This window comes from Gracilinanus agilis, chromosome 4, assembly GCF_016433145.1.
Source record: "Gracilinanus agilis isolate LMUSP501 chromosome 4, AgileGrace, whole genome shotgun sequence".
Taxonomy (NCBI): Eukaryota; Metazoa; Chordata; class Mammalia; order Didelphimorphia; family Didelphidae; genus Gracilinanus; species Gracilinanus agilis.
The window spans coordinates 35,971,746-35,987,025 of record NC_058133.1 but is presented as its reverse complement, the minus strand read 5'-3'; the positions used below and the strand labels follow the sequence as shown (position 1 = coordinate 35,987,025).

The window sequence follows — 15,280 nt, the reverse complement described above, 5'->3', positions numbered from 1 at the left end:
GACCGAGTGAGTGAGGATAGGGAGAGGAAGGCTGTGTTCCAGCTACTAAAGTTCCTAACAAAGGACAATGATCTGGATGTTAACAAGGTCCTGGATGGGGTGATACAAGATGGGTGGTGTGAACCCCAAAGGAGGAAAGGCTGCATCCTAATGGTGACAGAGAAGTCTGGAAGAAGCAGCAGGGAGCAAAGGATGGGCTGACCATTCTTCCGGGTCCACTGTGTTGGGAGGAACAAGCTGCACTGGAGAGGGTGCCCAGGGATGTGGCGTCTTCTGGACAAAGCAGGTTTCCATGAGTATCAGAGGATGGAATGGTTGAAAGACAAATAGCTGTTTGATTGTTTGTTTTGTTCTGTTATGCTTTATTTTTTCCAATTTTGGCATTCATTTTCTAACATTTTGAAAGCCAAATTTTCTCCCTCCGCTCCCCCCTCCCTGAGAAGAGCAAGCAATTTGATATTGGTTATACATATGCTAGCCTACAAAATAGATTTCCAAGCAGAACCAGAACATTGTATACAGTTAATAGCAACATTTTTTTCTTTTTTTAATACCTTAGAATTGATACTGTATACTGGTTCCCAGGAAGAAGAAGGGCTAGGCAATGGGGGTTAAGTGACTTGCCCAGGGTCACACAGCTAGGAAGTGTCTGGGGTCACATCAGAACCCACAACCTCCTGTCTCTACATCTAGTTCTCAATCCACTGAGCCACCTAGATGCCTCCAATAGCAATATTTTTTCATGAAATATGCATGATTTAGTTATCCTTAGCATTGTAATGGTCCAAGATAATCCCAGAGACTCATGGTGAAAAATGCCATTTGCCTTTAGAAAAGAATGGATGGAGTCTGAATGCAGACTTTATTTCACTTTCTTCTTCTTTTCTTTGATTTTTTCTTCATACTGCTGAGAAGAGTCATTAACAGTTTTTCAGCTTATGACATTGCTGTTACTGTGTACATTTTTCTCTTGGTTCTGCTCACTTCACGCTGCATCAGTTGGTGTAAGTTTTTCCAGATTTTGAGGAATAGGTTTTTAATAGGTTATACTGGATAGGTCCCTTCCAACTCATGTTCTGTGACTCAAAATTCTCTGAAGAGATTTGGGATGAAGACAGTTGGGCAAAGCATTTATTAAGGATATACCATGTACCAAGCACCATGTTACGTGTTAAAGATGCAATAATTACAAGCAAGCCACGTGGTCTCTGCCCTTAATGAACTTATATTTTAAGGGGGAAGGATAGCACATAGAAGGGTTAAACTTAAGCTAGCTTACCATGGAGAAGATAAGGATGGGAGCGGAAAGAGAATGATGATTGGAATGTAGGCAGCAGGAGTTTGATATCTATTGTGTATATTCCAGAGGACAAGAAGAAACAGGATGACAGAGGATAGGAATTTTGGAGGGAGAGGTAGAATTTTGATAAAGGGATCAAGGGAAAAGGATTTTCACTTTGGCAGTCAACAAGATGAATCATAAGTATTAGGGGAGTAGGAGGTAGGAGCTTGCTAGTTGATGGATGGAGTAAAACCAGTTAATTGGAAGACTCTTTATCATCCTGAAGGCATTGTCACTGGAGGCCACCAGGGATGCCTGCACCGGACGGGAAAGCTGAATAAGTTGACCTTCGATGTCTTTCATTGTTTAGATTCTGTGATTTCTTGAGTCTACGACCAATAGCTGATAGTTGAAGGGAGACAGATATTTGCTCAATAAATAAGCAAAACAAAAGTTCCCCAGGTTTTTCTTATGTCTGAGAAAGCTGAGTTAATCTAATCTATATTTTTGTTAAGTACAAACTAGATTTTATAAGTTTAGGTCCCATAGATGGGTCTGGTCTAGGTCATGGTTGGTTAGTCTTAAATCTCATGGGAGAAATGTATTCGGAAATAAGATGATGCTGCAAAAGGTGTTTGCTTTGCATTTGATTAATACAACTTCAAGGTTTAAAAATGTATCTTAACATAAATAATGATATTAAGCCTTGGTCCTATAAAGTATGGCAGGTCTGGGCTGGTCAAGTCAACAGGGACACAAAATGTGTGCTTCCAAATCTACTTTGAATGATAAATTAATCAACAATCACTTAGCAAAGGCTGTATGCCAGATATATGCTAAACACAGTAAAGAAAAAGAAATAGAAAGATGTAGAAAAGAGAGAAAGAAAAAGTAAAAGCAAAGGCATTAACAGTGCCTGCTCTTAAGAAGCTTCCATTGAAGCCTAGAGACGGGAGGTCCTAGGTTCAAATCTGGCCTCAGACACTTCCCAGCTGTGTGACCCTGGGCAAGTCACTTGACCCCCATTGCCCACCCTTACCACTCTTCCACCTAAGAGCCAATACACAGAAGTTAAAGGTTTAAAAAAACAAACAAACAAAAGAAGCTTCCATTGAAATATAGACAGACTGTTGGAGAAAGGCTAAGGCCACAACTTTTTCTAGACGCAGCCTGCTTATATCCACCATTACTCTTTCCATTGCCCTTTGGGCCATCTGCAATTTTTTGTCTTTTGAGATGATCCTATGCCATGATTCAGCATCCTAGACCGTTACCAGAAGAACCTTGCTATTATAAAGATGGTGTTAAAAAGCAGGGAATTGTTTGATATCGCCCAAAGCAGTTATTCCATCTAGCTTCTTCTTTCTCCTTTTATTATTCATTTGTCCTAATGAAATAAAGATAATAAAATGTCTTGCAATAAATAAAGCATTTTTATGGATGTCAGCTGTAGATAACTGGCCACCCAATTTCATGTCAATCTGGGCAATGTATGATTTTCATGAACTTTTGGTTTTCCATGTGGGTAGACAGACAAGTGTATCCTGAAAGGGTTTCAAGCCTGAAAATATTAGTAATCTGGTTATCATTACGGTAACCAATTATAGACATATTCAAAGGCAGACATGTAGAATATATGGCAAACAGCTCAGCAACCCGAAAGACAATAGATTATGAAGGTGTCGTGCCACAAAGAGGATTTTCTGCATTGAATCTCTCAGGATTCTATTCTAGATTCCTGAGAGAAACAGCAAGTCTGGGATTAGATCGACTATTCCTTAAGGTTGTTCTGATGATTTAAAAATGACTAGAATGGCTTAAGGAAAGAAATGCCCTCATTCTTATAGAATACTTTTCATTGTGTAAACCGAGACGCAGTGCTTTCTTATTGGACTCTACAACTTTAAAGCAAGCCAAGTTATTGATCGACATGACTCAAGATGCCTCAGACTTACAAAAATTGGGGTGTTCCATAGATTCCAGTCATTTGCTAGGAGGGGCAGTTACAGTTAATCCAACAAATGTGACATAAAGTAATTGCCAAACTGATCTGATTTAGGTAGATCAAAGTTCTGAAAATCTGATAAACACAAAACACAAAGCTAGGTAGCACAATGGACAGAGTTTCAGGTCTGGAACCGAGGATCTGGGTTCAAATTTAGCCTCTGACACTTCTTCGCCGGGTGACCTGGGCAAGTCACTTAACCCTGTTTGCCTAGCCCTTGCCATCCTGTCTTAGATTTGATACCGAGAAAGAAGGAACGGCTTTACAAAAAACAACCACCACGAGAGAACTGAATTGAAGCCCATTAATAATTTACTTTCCACACACCCATGAAGGGGATGAACAAATGTTTAAAACTTAACATGGGAAATGCTTGTCTTCTTGTACTGCTGAACGGCCAAATTTGCACCCGGCCTGAAGTTCTGTTTTTCGCATAACCCACTGGAAAGCCCTGATGGCCATGAGCAGGAGAAGAACCTGAACCTTTTTGAGTTTTGCTTTTATATATATATATAATTTTTTTTGGTAAAAAATGTGCTCCATCTGACTGCTCCCCTTCATATCATTTTTATTTTTTATAACCTTTACTTTCTGTCTTAGAATCAATATTAAGGATTGATACCAAGGCAGAAGAAGGGTAAGGACTAGGTTAATGGGGGTTAAGTTACTTACCCAGGGTCACCCAGCTAGGAAGTATCTGAAGCCACATTTGTACCATGTCCTCTCAACTCTAAGCCTGATTCACTGACCCACCTAGCTGCGTCGACCCTCCATATCTTTTAACATGAATTTTCTCCAAGAAAGGCAACATCAGAAAAAATTAGCATCACCCATTCAATAAGTCACTGTCGCCTGTTTCCATAATGCAAGTTCGGCTTGGATCTCCTCTACAGAAATCTCTGCCATCATAATTGACCAATAACAGATGATAAGAGGGAGCCAGGAGAGAAACTTTTCTATTATTTTTATTTAATTAATTTAGAATATTTTTTCCATGGTTACATGATTCATGGAAAGAAACTTTTCAATAGGCAAAGGTTAAAAAAAAAATCAACAAAATACTCAAACATAGGAAGGGCAAGCTCTTCAGCTTCCAGTATGTCAGAACCAAATGAATCAAGTTAACAAAGTAGGCAAGAAAATGCCCTTTGATCCTTAGTTTCCTTCTAGACTTGCTCAAAGGTCTCTTTGATCAAAAATCCTTTCTTTCTTCTGCAGTTGTGCTCGTGGCATGCTCAGTTCCGGTTCCTTACATTATTCTGCATCATTTCCTAGAGGTTTTTTGATTTTTGTGCTTGAGAGTTATCCTTTTTTATGGCATCATAATACTTGATCATACCATAATGCATTCACTTTCCAATTGTTGGACATATATGTAAATATAAAATAGGCATGTGCATGTGTGTACACGTACACACACACACATATCATCTTGATCTTAGCAGGTTTGATTTTTCAAAAATATATCCTTGGGCAGCTGGGTAGCTCAGTGGAGTGAGAGTCAGGCCTAGAGACAGAAGGTCCTAAGTTCAAACCCGGCCTCAGCCACTTCCCAGCTGTGTGACCCTGGGCAAGTCACTTGACCCCCATTGCCCACCCTTACCACTCTTCCACCTATGAGACAATACACCAGAGTACAAGGGTTTAAAATATATATGTGTATATATATATATATATATATATCTCCTTATTTTTTCTTTCCATGATGTATTTGAACCCAGGACCTCCCGCCTCAAGGCTTGAATCTCTATCCACTGAACCACCTAACTGCTCCCTCCATGGTGTTTTGAGGATAAAATCCTAATGGTTGTATTTGCTTTGTTGAAAGGCATGATCCGGTTTGTTGACTCTTGTTATACCTACATCATGGGCAAAGATTTTGAAGCTTGGCAGAACAGGGACAAGGAGGGATTGAAAATAAGGAGTCAAATTTTTCTTTAGGCAAAAGTTCCTTTTTCTTATCTTTCAAAAGTTCAAGTTCTAAGTGGATTGAGAGCCAGGTGGTCCTCGGTTCAAATGTGGCTTCAGACACTTCTGAGCTGAGTGACCCTGGGCAAGTCACTTGATCCCCCCCCCCCCCCTTGCCTTCTGCTTTGGACCTGATACACAGTCTTGATTCTAGTATGGAAGGAAAGGGTTTTTTAAAAAGCTCAAGTTCTAAGTCTCAACAAATACTTATCATGATTGTTCCCAATAAACCAGACAACTTTATTATCTAGTTATGGTACCTGGATCATTCATTCTTTTGGGGGCTGTTTTTAAACCCTTACTTTCCATCTTAGAAACAACTCTAAGACAGAAGGGCAAGGGCTAGGCAATAGGGTTGGAGGGACTTGCTCAGGGTCACCCAGCAAGAAAGAGTCTGAGGCCACATTTGAGCCCTGGACCTCCTGACTCCAGGCTTGGCTCTCTAGCCACCCAGCTGCCCCTGATCATCCATTCTTCATGGCCATCTTCCAAAGCAGGGTCTATGGACAGATTGGGGGGGGGAATCTTTGAACTTGAGATGGGAAAAAGTGATATCTATCCTAAAAGAATTAGTTGTCCTTTGCAATCCTGTGCCTTTAATTTTATGTATTTAAAAACATTTTGAGAAGAGGCCAAGAGGCTTCCTCAAAGGGCCAAAGGAGTCAGTATCAAAGAACCTCGGGTTTAGAGGGTGGAGTTAAAAGCAGGATTCCATAGACTTGATTCTAAGCTGACTGAAGACATTTTTTTCCACTAAAGCTGCTTTTCATCGATATTTTTAGATTTTTAAAATTTCTTTAAAACTTATTTTTATTCTTTAAATTGATTAATTTGGAATACTTTTCGATGTTACATGATTCATGTTCTTTCCCTCCCTCCTCCCTGAGTTGATGAGCAATTCCAGTGGGTTATATGTGTATCATTGTTCAAAACCTATTTCCATATCATTAATATTTGCAACAGAGTGATCCTTTCAAGTCAAAATCCCCAATCTTATCCCCATTGAACCATGTGACACCGATTAAAAAAAACAAACAGTATCTTATTTTGTTCCTCAATACATGAAAAAAAATTTTTTTAAGCTTTTTAAAGTCTGAGCTAAATTCTTATCCTCCCCCCTTTCTCTCTCTCTTCCCCTTTCCCCGAGATGTCAAATCATCTAGAAAAAATTTTATGCTTCAGAGATCTTTTTATTTATGATATAAAGGGAATTTAATTATTTTTATGTTTCCAAACATACACACATTCCTATGGTATTGCATTAAAGAGGAAGATTTTCTTTTTGTTGCCCAGTTGTTTCCATGGTGTCTGACATCTGGGTTTTTCTTGGCAAAGATGCTGGAGTGGTTTGCCATTTCTTCTCCAGTTTGTTTTACAGATGAATAAACTAAGGCAAATAGGATGAAGTGACTTGCCCAGGGCCACACAGCTACGAAGTGCCTGAGGCCAGATCTGAATGCTGGGAAAATGAATCTTTCTGACTCCAGACTCTCTCCATTGTGCCTCCCAGATGCCCAGTTTCTCTTGTTATTGCAAAAAAAATTTTTTTTTCTCTTTACTGTAACAAATTTTAATATATTAAGAAGTCAAAGTTTTTTTTTTTGTTTTTTGTTTTTTGTTTTTTTCTAATTCTTACCTTCTGTCAGTATCAATTCTAATACAGAAAAGCAGCAAGGGCTAGGTAATTGGGGTTAAGTGACTGGACCATGGTCATGGCTAGTATCTAAAGCCAGAATGGAACTCAGGAAGATAAGTCTTTTTGACTGCAGGCCTGGCACTCTGTCCACTTTACCACCTAAATGCCCAATTTCTTTACCATTAAAAAAAACCCAGATTCTCCCTTTATGGTGACCATTTTAAATATATTTTATTAAGAAGATTTATAGTCGTGTTTTTTCCATTTAGAGAAAGTGTTACAGTTGGCTCTGAACCTCCTGGGCCTGTAATTAGGGAACTTTTGGGGGAGGAAAATCTCTCCCAATCTAGGCCAGCATCTGCTCTTCCAAGTATAGTTTTGGAAACCTGCCGAGAGCATGGAGAGATTAAATGACTTGACCAAGGTCCCACAGTCGGCACTGGGTCTGAGACAGAACTTGCATCCAGGTCTTCTTGGTTTTAAGACCCACCTTCTAGCTGCCAGGTGAATAGAAATCCTGCTTTGATCCTGGAGGAAGAGGTCCAGTTCTGCAGCCTACTTGTAGAACTTTAAAAAAGGGGGTTCTTCACTGTTTTTTGGGTCTCAGGGACCTCTGGCAGTCCTGCGAAGCCTGTGGATGCCTTCTCCAAGAACGTTCTAAGGCTAACAGACTAAGATGCCCAGGATTGCCGAGGAAGCCAGGGTTTCCCATCTGCAGCTTGGGGGGCTTTGGGGGGTGGGAAGAGGGGCACCTGTGGGCCGAAGGGAAGAGCCGGGCTTCTACGGTGACCCGGGCTGCCCTGTAAGGCTGCAGTAATCCAGCAGAGAAAAATGTCTCCATGTTAGAACCCGGGAGAGTCGTCTGCTGGCCTCCGCAGAAGATCGGGGAGGACCCCGCATCCCCCTCGGAGTCACCCACGGCTCACAGAACATGCCACACCTTTATTAAATCATGAAAAATTTATTAGGTCCATGTAGTTAAAAGATTTCCATCAATAGTGTTTTTGAACAAGCATTAGTTAAGTCAGGAATTGGCTAGTGTCCAACGCTAAGTTGATACTAAAGCTATTAAAATATGAGTGTTTACCTTGTATTTTTCCAATCTGTCCAACTCTCTGGTATATACAGAATCCTGTTAGAATGCCCAAAGCAGCCATATTGCGAACATTTACATTCCCCATATAAAACGATGTGTCATGTACACCTTCAGATTGGTACAGATTTATAAATATGTACAAATAAACAACGTAGTGTCGTTAACAGACTATTTGACAGGTAATGCAATGAAAGCATCCTACGCACATACAACTTCAAGGAAAAATAATTCTTGAAACCCTCAGGACGAATAGCAGAACCATTCATTTGTGTTTAAAAAATTGTACAGAAAAAGGGTGTGTTTGGGAGCCCTCGGCGGGCCGCCAATAATACAGTAATTTTTAATAATAAAAAAGAAACGTAAGGTCAATCAGACGTGTGTCCTGATCAATGCTTTGCCGAACAGCCATCTTGAACTCAAATTCATCAACTTAAAAACACAATTTGTTCATTGAGCATAAACTATTGCACACAGCAGTTTCTTCCAAAGAAAAATAATTATATTTTACATATTTATGAACTTTAAAATGGTTCCCATGTGGATGTGTTCTATTTGCATTTTCCAAAACAAGAAACATTCATGAAAAATAATATCCAGTAATACTGTTAGAACCTTCTTTTACCCACGAACCATTCTCGAAGGCCAGTGTACGGCAATGGCACGTCAGCGGGGAAGATTTGGCAACGGTCAGAAGACTGGACAACGGACGTGAACGTGGCGGCCGAGGAGAGCCCCAGCGTCGGTCCGGACCCCTCCTTCTGGGACGTCTCGGTGGCGCCACCGCTCGCCCCTCCCCTGCGTGCCACCGCTGGCTCCTCCCCTCTGCGCGCCGAGGCCTGACGTGGCAGGGAGGATCAGACCGTGGTGGAGTAAGACTCTCTCCTGGGCGGCCTCTTTTCCTTCGGGCTCTCTCTCGCCTCCAGGACGCCATCCTCGGCGTCGCTCTCGCTGCTGCCCTCTGCGGCCAGGAGCCCCGATCTCCCGGGCAGAGGGAAATGCACTCGGCCCTCCTGAAGGGAATTCGCTATAAAGTCTTCATCGGAGGAGTGGAAGGACTCGTCGTCTCCTATTAAATGGTTGACGATGTGGATCCCATCAAAAGTGGGTTGGCCTGAGAAGCCCCTCCTGCCTTTCAGGCACCTGAGCTGTTAAAAGAGAAACCCAAAAACCAACATGTTAATAGTGAGCCCAAACAGGCCAAACTCCAAGAAAATACTTATTAAAACGGCCCTTCCGGGCCAGCCAGCAGCGCCTCCCGGGCCGGCACATGGCCGCCACACAAGAAGCCTGTCCTCTGGCTTGAGGTGCTGCAGCCCCCGAGCCGCTCTGCTGAGGGACAAGAGCCGCTGCTCGGTGCTTGCTGTCCAAGAACTCCAAACGAGGCGGTCAGCATTCTTTCTTTTCAGGTTTTAAAGAAGCTCCTATAAAAGGACTCGGGCTGTATCGGTGCTGCAAACACGTTTAAAAAGGGGCACATCAAGCCTAGAAGGTGAAGGCAAAAGCGGGACGCGGCCCTAGCGGCCTGCTGAAAGCCCCCCGAGGTCTGGCAGTTCCTGCAGCCTCTTCTCGCCTTGCTCCCCATCAGGGCAGGCCTGGGGAGGAAGGGCTTCCCCCCGGGTACCCGCCTTCATCACAGAACAGTCTCGGTCATGAAAAACAAAACCAAGTGCATCCTTTGGTGTGGAGCCAAAGTAACGTCTCCCAAGCTCTGGGGAATGTCGGGCACCTTCTCAGGGGGGCGCGGGGGCCCTTTCAGAGTCAGGGCCGATCCATCCCCACAGACATCCTCACAACTGCCTTTTTCTGAGGCAACCCTGGATCACAATATTGCAACACCACCATGATTTACAGCTCGGAGGAGGCTTAAAACAAATAAAGTGTAATCTCTCCTCTTTTTTTTTTTCCAGCCCCCCCCCCTCTTTTAAAAAGAAATAACGTTTCTTCACTCTTCCCTCTTCCTGGCTGTTAGGAAGGAAGGCATAGCAGAGGAAGCGCAATTTCCTGATTGTTTGGAAGGCAAGACTCTCCTTCAGCACCCCTTCAGTCACTGACCCCTGGGGGTTGGGACTGACCGACATCCCTGTTAGGGGCCCTGAATCACAGACTCCCGTCTTTCTCTGACAGACTAAGGGGCTAAAATAAGGGCCAGTCAGTTTTTGATGATTACTGTACTGTCTACATATACTAAAGGAAAAGTAAATAGAAAATTTGGGGGGTGGCAAGAACAGAAGAATCAAATTTCTTCAGTCTTTTGCAGATTAAAATCATGCCGTATAATAGCGTACATTCAAAAGATGATGTCTATTTAGGAAAAAAAAAAACCCATACCTAATTCATAAGTCAGCAGGAATTAAAAGTTTAACTACAAATGAGTTTTAAAGATGCTTGGTTTTTACTTTGTCTGGTTCTTCATGAATGTCTTAAGCTGAAGACACCATAACATGAACTACAACCAAACTTTTAAAGTGATGGGACTTCATTTATTTTTTTAAAGTAAAAAAAAAAAAAAGAAAAAGACAAAAATCAAATTTGTTTAATAGCAAGTCTTCAATGAAATTCACTAAAAGCTAAGTTTCTGCAATCTACCTGATTCATCTGAGCTAGCCAAATCCTGTTTCAAGCTTCAGTCTTTCTAGATGTTTACTTTAGGAACCAAACATTTAAAAATGTAGTTTAGTCCTAGTAGGTTTCATTCTCACTTGCTTAGTTATCCAGTTGTTTTTTTTAAATTTTTTTTTTTTAAATTTTTTTTTTTAACCCTTGTACTTCGGTGTATTGTCTCATAGGTGGAAGATTGGTAAGGGTGGGCAATGGGGGTCAAGTGACTTGCCCAGGGTCACACAGCTGGGAAGTGGCTGAGGCCGGGTTTGAACCTAGGACCTCCTGTCTCTAGGCCTGACTCTCACTCCACTGAGCTACCCAGCTGCCCTAGTTATCCAGTTTTTATTATTACTTTCCCCCGCTTACTGCTGATAATGCCTTCTCCCTTCTTCTCATCCTTGAGGCATTTCCCTTCTCTTGCCAACTAACCTTTTAAGAGAAACAAATTCCAATCAAATAAGTTACTTGTAAGCAACTCTGTTAGGGACTTGGAAAAGAAGTCCAAACCATTAGCTTAAAATAGGTCTCTAGATTACTCAAGGATTACTCCTGCTCACCATCCCACCAGGCAGTCAAGAGCTTAACATATAGGAAAACAAAAGTTGTGGTCTTAGGATAATGTCAAAACATGAATAGTTCTGAGCTATGGAATCAATTTGGCTTGTTTCATCCCAAAAGGGAGCTGAACTGGCAACGTCCAAATGCGCAAAGTCTCTGAATTAGGAACATCTAGCTAGCTAATTCTTGGTCTGGATAGTGCCGCTAAGTGGTTTGCACAGAAAACCCTCCAACCTGACCACCATGCCTTCCCCTCCTTTTCTCTGTTGGAAATATAAATACTATTCTTCCATTTCTTTCTCTGTTCACAGCTCAGTTAAATATACTCATGGTTTGTGGGAACTCTTTATTCCAACACTTTCTCTTTTCCTCTTCTCTTTTAATTTATTTTCCCTCAGAACATTCTCTCCCTTTTAATTCCAGTCACAAGCCAAAAAATGACCTCAACCACAAGTATAAACAAAACCAATGCTAGTAATATATTTTATCAAGGAAAAAGGAAATCACAATTTTTTTTTCTATTTTATTTAATGCAATGGAAATCTTGTTGCTGTAGTTTTTAAACCTAAAATCAGACTTTTATGGGCTGCCCTGGAAATTTAACCAATATTTTTTAACCAAATTTAACTATTTAAATTATTTAATTAGTTTTTAATTTAACCAAAAATTTTTTGTTGGAAAATGTGACCTGAGTTCTAACTTATAAGTGAATTTGTGGACCATGAGTCCTTTCTAAGTTTATAAGCTATGGATATGAACCTGTGCCTGACAAAACTCTAGATTGTGGCTAATTCTAGAGTCTATTTTGAGATCTATTTCAAATTTTATCTTCTTTGATTTAATTTATAATTTTAATTTCCACAGATATGCCATATCATAAGAAGTTTCTACTGAATCAAGAACTTATAAAAGTAACAATAAAAGGGGCAGCTAGATGGCTCAGTGGATGGAGAGCCAGGCCTGGAGTTAGGAGGTCCGAGTTCAAATTTGACCTCTGATATCCTAGCTGTGTGGTCCTGGGGCAAGTCATTTAACCCTGTTTCCCTAATTCTTCTAGCTTAGATTTGTTATTAAGACAGAAAGTAAAAGTTTAAAAACAAAAAGGAAAGAAAGCAATAATGCAGTTACAGAAGCAATCATTTATAAAAAATTACTATAAAGGATTGTTATCATGTAGTCTAAAAGGTTTAGTTAGTATCCTCTTTATAAAATGAAGTTAAAATAAAGAACCAGAAAGGACATTTTCCATCAGAACACTTTCTTCAGGGGGTAGCTGGGTGGCTCAGTGGATTGAGAGCCAAACTTAGAGACAGGAGGTCCTGGTTCAAATCTGGCCTCAGACACTTCCTAGCTGGGTGACCCTGGGCAAGTCACTTCCCCTTCCTTACCACTCTTCTACCTTGGAATCATTACTCAGTATTGATTCTAAGATGGAAGATAAGGATTTAAAGAGAGAGAGAGAGAGAGAGAGAGAGAGAGAGAGAGAGAGAGAGAGAGAGAGAGAGAGAGAACAAATACAAAAAAAAATTTGTTAGGGAACAAATGGAGAGTTTTGGGGTTTTAGCTCTTCAGTTTTTGACTTGATATGAAGAAAGAACAGAACGGTTTAAAAAAACACGAAGAGAACCGAGCTAGGGAGAAACCACATAACTGCTCTGCCTGGGTTCCCTACAGACACATCTCTGTGTAATCTCAGCTGGATCCTTCACCATAATAACAGTATCCTAACCTGGATTGATCATCCTCCCACCAGCGGCTCTTCTGCATCTTCTCCCTTTCCTCAATGAGCCTTCCTTCTCACGCTCAAGTATTCCCATTCCATGGCTTCCCTCTACTCTTTATTCTCCCTCTTGGAGGAAGATATGGCTCTTTTCTCACCAAGGCTGGTCCTTCCCCAAAGAGCTTTGATCTTGTTCCCAACCATCTTTGTCAGAAGGCACCCTCCTCTCTTTATAAACTTCACTTTCTCCTGATCTACATACATGCCCAAGATGTCCTCATCCAGAAAAGACTTCTTGTTAGACCTCCCCAACCTGAGTTAGTCCCCCGTCTCTCCTCTCTCTCCAAGATTTTGGGGCAGGGAGGGGGCAGCTCTCCTCCCCTCCTCTACGGCTCCTTTTACTGCTTGGCCCCTGGCAATCTGGATTCCAACTCTTGCTTCAACTGAAACGGCTCTCTCCAAAGCTACCAAGTGATCTCTTTTAACAGTAGAATCCAACAGGCTTCAACTTTGTAGTATAGAGAGAGGGGGTCATATAGTTTTTTCAAGCTTTGGCTGAGTTCTAAAGCAGTTAGGGGTTTGGAATCTGGAGGGAAGAGACAGTTGGTTTGGGTCTCCGGTGGAGGGAGGTTGTCTAACCAACAGAGCTGCTTCCTTACCTAGCTGTAGTATTGAAATTTAGCCTAGCTTTGAAATATTTATTTAAGAAACTGTTATTTTGGATAAACCCTTTATATCTTCCTTCCCAATATTATTTTCTACCTTCCCTCCCTTACCTTATATGTCTGTGGAGTTAATAAGGAGAGTAATTAGAGAGGAGTTCAAATCTGTGAAGGGTTAATTATATCGACAATATTAGATATAAAGAAACTAGTCAGTCATCATTTATTCCCTTTAGATATCAGGAGCACTTTGTAATCTGAATTAAAGGCAGGTCCTTACTCAGACTTCATCTCTGCCTCCCTTCCCCCACTTGAGGTTCCTGAAACAACGGTTAGGGCTTCCTTTAACCCATTTTCCTAAAAATCATCCTTGAAGATAATAAATCCTTTTGAGTTCAACAGCTGTTAGTTATTTGTCAGTTAGTTATTAAGAGAGGGAAGAAGAGGGAAAGAACCAACATACTCTGGGTTTGAAAGGAAGCCGGGTATCCATCTTGAAGGAAAGGTGTTACTTCAAAACAAGTCCCTTCCTGTGAAATTAACTAAACCCTGTTTGTTAATTTCAGTTTGGTCTATTTCCCTCAGCCTGTGTTTGAGTCTAAGTCCCAGTCTGTAAAGCCTGCTGTTTGTCTGTTTAGTTTAATTTCTCCTCTCCCTGAAGATCTCTGTTTCCCTTCTGTGTTATACTCCTGACTTCAGTCCTATTATATCCTGAATCTCCTTATTCCAGCCTACCTGTAACCTAGATTACTCACTTAACAAGTCTCTGACAACCTCCTTCCAAAATTCCCTTATCCCACATACCTTTCCTCAAATTATCCCCATTACAACTTTTACCTTTCTTGAGCCCTTTACAGAGTTTAACACTATGGATCAACCTCTCCTCTTGGATACATGATAGAACGTACATTCATGGGGATGGAGGAATGGGCCGTCCACTTGGGACTCGATATCCCAGTGGCTAGCACAGTGCCTGGCATGCTGGAGCTGCTTCAGAAATGCCTATTGACAGATTGATTAAAAAACTCGGCCAAACAACTCAATTCCCTTCTTAAACATGAAGGGCAGCGCCCCTCCTCCTTACTGTCTCTCCCTTAATACATCTCTACTCCCTCTATCCTCCACTCTCCCTCTCTAGCAGTCAACCTTCGGGCAGACACCGAAAAAAATGGATGTTTAAAAGAGGAAGTGGGAGATTATACTTCCCAGCCTCCTAACTATGGCATTTTATAGCAGAGATATGTTCCCCCCCAGGTAAAAAAAAATCATCAAAGGTGGGGAAATGAGGAAATTCAAGATACTGTTAGACAAAAACTGTGGAGAGGAGAAGCGACTCATTCTAGGTGTGGAGGACAATTCAAGGAAAAGCCTGGAGATGGAACAGGGAATGAGGAGGATGAGGATGGCAACAATCCCTTGTGAGTGTAATGACAAAGCTGGGATGTCAGGGGTGCCTTGTACAAGGCACTCAGGGAAATACCTCCAATTAAAGTCGGGAGGCTCGAAATAAACAAAATATTGGATGGCAGCTACAGAGACCTCTCTTGGACCTCTTTTTGAACAAAAGTGTAATGATATACTAGCTATCATTTATATAGTATTTGCTCTGTGCCAGGCCCTGGGCTAAATGTTTTAAGAATATTATCTAGGAGGCAGCTGGGTGGCTCAGTGGATTGGGAGCCAGGTCCAGAGATAGGAGGTCCTGGGTTCAACTCTGGCCTCAGACACTTTCTAGCTATGTGACCCTGGGCA

General features: G+C 41.5%; 1 protein-coding gene across 1 annotated transcript in view; it reads right to left on the bottom strand.

The window, feature by feature from the left end:
- Positions 1-7,832: 7,832 nt before the first annotated feature.
- The window catches only part of EVI5 (ecotropic viral integration site 5), a 143,844-nt gene continuing 136,396 nt past the window's right edge, over positions 7,833-15,280 (bottom strand). The window contains exon 21 of the mRNA XM_044674835.1: positions 7,833-9,132. Within this exon, the coding sequence (XP_044530770.1) occupies positions 8,842-9,132 (291 nt within the window). The 3' untranslated portion in view covers positions 7,833-8,841. The remainder of the gene's footprint in view (positions 9,133-15,280) is intronic.